This window comes from Hydractinia symbiolongicarpus, chromosome 14, assembly GCF_029227915.1.
Source record: "Hydractinia symbiolongicarpus strain clone_291-10 chromosome 14, HSymV2.1, whole genome shotgun sequence".
Taxonomy (NCBI): Eukaryota; Metazoa; Cnidaria; class Hydrozoa; order Anthoathecata; family Hydractiniidae; genus Hydractinia; species Hydractinia symbiolongicarpus.
The window spans coordinates 15,541,405-15,548,328 of record NC_079888.1 but is presented as its reverse complement, the minus strand read 5'-3'; the positions used below and the strand labels follow the sequence as shown (position 1 = coordinate 15,548,328).

The 6,924-nt window shown below is 30.9% G+C and overlaps 1 protein-coding gene across 1 annotated transcript; it reads left to right on the top strand.

The window, feature by feature from the left end:
- The first annotated feature begins 441 nt into the window (after positions 1-441).
- LOC130625614 (uncharacterized) lies at positions 442-6,866 on the top strand. The gene is made up of 9 exons (XM_057440715.1): positions 442-751; positions 2,091-2,338; positions 3,116-3,242; positions 3,568-3,719; positions 4,417-4,523; positions 5,131-5,152; positions 5,313-5,457; positions 5,773-5,819; positions 6,057-6,866. Exons 1-9 carry the CDS (start codon positions 505-507, stop codon positions 6,141-6,143), a joined length of 1,182 nt encoding a protein of 393 aa, XP_057296698.1. The 5' UTR covers positions 442-504; the 3' UTR covers positions 6,144-6,866.
- The last annotated feature ends 58 nt before the right edge of the window (positions 6,867-6,924 follow it).

The window sequence follows — 6,924 nt, the reverse complement described above, 5'->3', positions numbered from 1 at the left end:
AATTTGAGTTTAATGTTGATGTATAATGTTATATTAATATTACAAAGAATTATTGTCGGTAGAGCTGTTTTAGGCATCTGAAACCATATATAATGTTGGAACTTTTTCCTGTGAATGCAACCAATGTCCTAATTCTTAAAGACTCAAGAAAATTTCTGGCTAACAAGCACCCTGATATGAAATTTAAAATAAACCCTTCCCTCTTAACTGCTCAAGTTTGCTTTTGGAATACCCCCCCCTCCCCCCTAACCCTTGAACCTTTGTAACCAAATCAGGTGGTCTCTTTGTTACACATCTAGTCATCACATGACTTGTCAAAATTAACAGTAGTATCTAAAAGTATAGTGACCATAAAAAAATAACTAATAACAATTTGTTTTGGTTTGTTATCTCCTTATCCCAGGATAAACATATTTAAATCCCCCTTTTCAGGTTTTACATTTAATATATAATCATCTTTTATTAGGTTAATATATATATATATTATGGTTTCAATAAATAAATATGGTTTGGTATTTACTCTGTCTTTTGTTATGTCTAACTTGTAAACTACTCCTGGCACATAGAAATTTCATTGAGAGACATAGAAAAGGCGATATATTTCAGGCAAGTTGTAACACTTGCCATTTATTTGCAGCAACATGTGCAACAGGATTTTCATGGTTTAGCTGCTGTTCAAAGTGTAAATGTGAAAATGGTGCAACAATCTATCAAGATATGTGTTACAGTAACTTGGCTCACGCGAAATTTGGTAAGTCTCAAAAAGCCACCTGCTTTTATTATTTACGTGATAAGGCTAATAGATAAATACATGCTTAGAAATAACAGCAAAGGAAAATTGATGCTGTCAATCTCTGTTCCAACATGAATGTGACAACTGACTAAGGATCAGGCCGTATTTCGATCAAGGTAGCAGTTGAGGTCAGTTATTGTTTATCTGTTTTCAAATTATTTGCCTCACAATTGCATGTGCATTTCAGTGGTTTTCTAATTTTATTTAATCCATTACGCCAGTCAGTCTGAAACAGATTCACGTTGTGACGTAATGTCAATACAGTTAACACCTGAATTTGTAAATAATATTTTTTTTTGTTTATGGATTTAATAAATTTTAAGTTTAAAAGGTATATATATATATATATATATATATATATATATATATATATATATATATATATATATATATATATATAACAACATGAACTTAAGTAGAAATGCAAATATGTTTTGTGTTTATCTCCTTAGTCAATATTTGGTAATATTTTTTTCATTTACAATCTTTTTGCAAATTAAATTGTAAACTCTGGTATTTATTGTGTTATGTAAGGTAGTATGTACATGTCCCCATTGTATTAGGGATGAAAATAAACTTGCATTATTTCAAAATCTTTGTGCTTGTTGTTAGGTGTTAGGTGTGTCAACAAAATTGTTGCATTGTTGTTTTTTCTACAGGATATTTTTTTATTGAAACCTGTTCAAACTATTTTTAAAACAGGCTCTAAGCAAAAAAAAATATGATTTCCATATCATGCTAACGTTTAAGCATTGCTATTTCATGTATTCTTGCTACCTGTTCACATAATTTTCATGAAATTCATTAAGACTTAGGTATTTACCATGATTATAGGTGTGATTACCCCAGGTTTCCAAGAAGTTGTGAAAAAAATATAAGCTACCATTTTCTACAGACAATCAAAACATTGTTATTATTATAGAGACGCTAAATGTCTCTGAGCAACGAAATTCAGTCAAATTCCCTGATTGCTCTGTCTGAAATAATAAATATATATAATCAAAAATCTCTGTAGGCCAAATGGTAAGAGAAAATGAAAATGAATGTACAAATGTTGAAAAATACAGCCATTATATATAATTGATTAATTAAAATTAGAAAATGGAAAAGCAAACCCTATCCAAAACAGACTTCTTGGGGACTCTGCGAAACCAGGGTGGGGGTGGTAAGGTAAAGCTTTAATAGGCATAATGTTTTGTTGGCATATATATGTATATGGATAGGCACTAATTAAATTCGTAGTATGTATTGTGTTAAAATACCTTCGCTGATACACAAGTATCTCATATTTTTACAGAATGTCAATTTTTTATCAATGATGATCAATGGTATGGCTTATCAACCTTTACCTTGCAAAATTATGGTCCCACTTTCATTGGATATATTGTGCGCAATAAAGATTGGAATAAGAAATATTACACAAAATGTACCATACATCCGACTTCAACATACTGGGATACAAGGCACTGGCATATCCTCTTTACAGGCGGTAGAGATGTTAACGATTTCAAAACTGATGGAAGTTTTGATGGTGTCATTTTGAAGGTGCTTGCTATTGTTGTTGTTGATTTAGTTTTAAGTAAAGTTTATGTGGTACCTCGACCACTTTAAATGTAAAATAACAAGTTAGTTCATAGTTTTAGAATTAAAAAAAATTGTTATCATACATTTATACAAAAATATGAAACAAATTATATAATGTGATAGTATAGCTAGCTCTCCTCCCCCTTTATTCCTATTGTTTTGATAACATATTCCATCATTATTAATTATAAGCAAGCACAAGAACACTCCATTCATAACAAAACAAGTGTCTCTCGTTTTAAATTGATTCTGTCAGATGATTATCCTCTCCATCAGAGCAGAACTTATCACAGACTTCTTAGATAAGATATCCGCTCTGAGCTAAGTAGCCAAAGCTAACCAGGCAAAGAAACTATCAAATTTATGAGAGGTGAAGAGTATGTGTAAGTAATAAAGAATCGCAGCTGATTCAATTTCTTACGTCTGTTCAGGTTAATTTAAATTTGGATATTGTTTCCTAGGAAACTTTATGTGTAGTTTATGAAATTTAATTGAAAGAAATGGTTAGCAACATTATCATTATTAACATAACCTCATTTTCTACACATTAATTTATGGAAAGGGTTATAGCTACTATTTTGGTTCTAGAAAAATGTCTTTTTTAAAAACTTTCATTATCTGTTTATTTTGAATTATATGTTTATCTGTTTTCTTAAGTTCATCTTAAGTAACCACATAATTGTCTATTTGCTTTTCCAAAAATAGATGAGTAATGTTGATTTCATATTTTTTTTTTAGTTTGTGGCTGGTGGAATTAAAAAGTCATTATATGACGGCTTGCTGATTAAGTTTGTTCTTTCATGTTTCTCGGAAGGACTTGTGGAAACATCTTGCCTAATTGTGAAGCTCTCGGGAAAACGATTTTGTAAGTTTTTTGTCGTTGTTGTTTGTTTATATACTCTCTGCTTTGCATTTCCATTTAGTATCCACTCATATTTTTTAATTAACCTTTCTGAATAATATAGTTTGATTTTTGTAGTGGATTTTTCTTATAGCTACCTATTTGCAAAGTCAAGCCTCTCAGTCATGAAAAGCTACTTATTGCATTTTTATTTTGCATGCCACCTTAATAAGTTTGACTGCAGCAGAGTTTTAAAGAAGTAGATATTGTACTTCGTTAGCCTCGGATAGTCCTTTAAGTTAACTACAGGTGAATTTTGGTGTTGAGCGCATGTATAATTTTTTTGTAGATAGTGAAGAACCTGCAACTACTGCTGTTATTCCAATGACTTCATCCATCCACACCACACCTCATTTGGAGAACACAACAGCTAAAATGATGCACACAAATTCAACTGTGACCTTATTAACTACGATATCTTCAATTACCAAGAAAGCAAATGTATTATTTACTTTTTTAACTATTCATCTATCCATTTATTTACTTATTCATTCATTTATTGTGGATACGTACTCCAATAAAACCTTTTTAAAACTGAGACTGAGATTATTAGACACTAAACGGAAACGTAAAATTGCAGGTTGAAAGAACTCGTAATGTGAAGAATTTTTAAATTAAGTAAAGATCAATAGAATATTTCGATTTGATAAAAAGTTTATGAAACAAGTGGAAACTGGCACTCTAATTTTTTTTTAGATTTGGATTAAGTGCGATTAAATGCACTTATACATATCTGCATATAAATAATATTTTAAAATATATAATGAAAGCTCAAAATTTTACATCAAGTCATTTACGTGAGAATTTCTTTCTGAATTTCTCTCAGTTAAAGAGGAAATCCCTATTATGTTTGCATGATCTAACCTAACTGTATTAGTCATAGCATTCTGGATCAGCTGAATCTGCCAAAACTCATAGCTTCAACACAAAAATTTTTTATCCGATATATTAACCAAACTAGATCATAGTCTAGAAACAATTTACTTATATTAAGTAACACATTAATTAGATGTAGTTTCAGAACAGTGGTTGTTCGGCTGAAACGTTGTTAAGAAATACTAATATTTCCAAAAAGAGCTGATTATTGATTTAGAATGCACACTCCACTCATTCTATAAGAAATTCCTTCCTTCTTTAGAAACCTGATACAGGGCTTGATGTGCGATATGTCTTGATTATTGTGTTTATCCTTGTTGTGTTAATGGTGTTTTGTGGCATATTTATATGTTGTTATCGAAAAAAGAGGTAAATTGAGTTTTAGCTTTTTTAAGTTTTATTGTTGTAGGTATATAGTTAGTTTGCAACAACAAAGAATTAAAATTTGAAAAGTGGCCAGGGCTTTTTTAGAAGATTTTTAGTATATATAAAACACTGATTTTAAAACTACTTTTCTAGAATAAGTTAATTACTCCCACTGTGTTTTGTTTCGTATCCAGTGTTGTTTTTTTTACTGCAAGGGTTGTCTTCGCTTTAACAAAAGTTTCCCCTGTAATTTTGGCTTTGTACTGTCAGTTTTTTGTCCTGAGTAAGAGATCCATTAAGATATAAGAAGTTCATTTAACATTTGTTAAATGAACTTCTTATATCTTAAGCTAGCTTAAAACTGCGACAAAGCGAAATTGTTATCTATCATTTTAATTATTGCCAGGCTGTCAACATTGACGTAAAACGTATCCACGCGTGTTTTTTGTAGTGGTTAGATGCATGCTGAAGATAGAAGAACCTTCATGGAAGTTTCAAACAACATGCAATTTAAGATTAATTTCAGCTATTATCAAAATAGTTGGTTTGCAGTTAACCTAGTTAATAAGTAGCTACCATCTTTTTAATCCAACATTTTTTCTTTATTTAGGCATTCGTCAGCCCCTGTAGAGGTACATATAAACTTTCCTTCTTTGCGTTGTTGATGTTTTTATTTCAACAAAATTAAACATGGCTAAAGTCGTAGTCAACAATAAAAAAATGTCTAGCTCTTTTGGTTACGACTTAGTTTCTTCTTCTAATAACTACATAGCCCAACTTCCATATATTTAGAAACAGTATTTGGTATCCTGTCAGCAGTCGTATCAATCCAGTGACAGTGGAAGCCTGGTAACGAGTAGTGAATTTGAAGAAATCAACGAACCTTGCTATAGCGATCTCAACGAGTTGAAACTTTTTGATATAAACAAGAGAAAAAGTATAGTTTTATTTTTTTGTTGTCTTAATAATGCTTCGTTGCAGAATTTATTTTCCTGGTTTATTAAGTCATTTATTTATTTATTTTTTTAAATTGCAAAAATCTTTTCTTTCTAAAACGTCTCGTACTGACTAAACATCATTTCCAACTTTTTTGCTGTTTGTGAGAAAATTTTTCAACATATCAAACTTATTTACAGCAGAATAACCAATTAAATTGCAGTGTTTCCCACGTTCATTTTATATACCTCCTTCTCAGCTTTTTAACTAGGTAATACGCTACTGTTTCTCTACGCTATATTTGCTCTCCTTTCAGCTAAAAAGCCATCTCAGAAAGCTTTTAACAGAGCGGCACAAGAAGAGGTAACTCTATGTTTTTCGTTGTGTCTGAGTAAAACCTTGTCACTCACTTCCGCCTTCAGTATTTTTCTGTACAGTCGATCTCTGTTATCTCACTGAAACTATAGACGGTGTGATAAAAAAACACGTTTTCATTAATTTTTTTATTATGCTGATACTTGCTACCGTTACATATAGTCTTGTGTTTTTACGACGGGCCCGTAATTAGAGCTTTTTTACACAATAATGGTTTTGTTTTAGTCTCAAACTGGTTCCGTCCCTGTCTATATTTCAACAAAATACCCCAGTGAAAGCGGGGACTCGTATTTTGCTACGATGAACACTTAGGATGACGTCATCGAAAAAAGGTTGGACATGTTTATGTTTTTATGGATAAGCGTTTGAGCTTTATCGTTAGCAACAGTAATGGACAGCTTAATGTTAATGGTATAACCACAAATGTTGTTTTCGTGGAAATAATATTTTTTTTGTACATATGGTATATTAACATTTTTTACTCGTATAAACGTTGGTATGGAAATATAATAATACCTTTTTTATTTGCATCAAGGACTGAGAACGTATAGTTATTTTGAAAATCTTTATTTATACGTCATTTTTGTCAATGCATATATGTTTACTGTGTTGTTGTTTTTTGTATATTTCGCAGTTTATGTTTTCGATGCCGTAATTTTATCACGTATACCGTGGTGTTAGGTGTTACTTCAGTTTTACTGTATTTGTAGTATGTTGTATCAGCATTTTTCTTAGAAGTTTTTACTCGGATTTTTGACTCCCTGCTCGAATTGGAAAGACTCTTTATCCTTGTTGTACCGAATTGTAAAGGTTCCCTCTCGGTGACGTAGTTTTCTCACCTTCTGGAATATTTGTCACCTTGTTTTTACAGGGACATGACATATGACGCCAGTATCCTAAAAGTGTAATGAATATCCGTATTTTGTATTTATAACTTTATAGTAAAAATTATAGGTATTTTTTGGATAATTATTTTTCTTAAGTTCTTTTCCTTTTTTTTAGAAAAACGAGAATAGTTAAATTTAAATTTCATAATTTGTTCTTCGTTTGTAATCCACCGCTCTCTCTTGATTATTTGAATAAAAATCCCTGC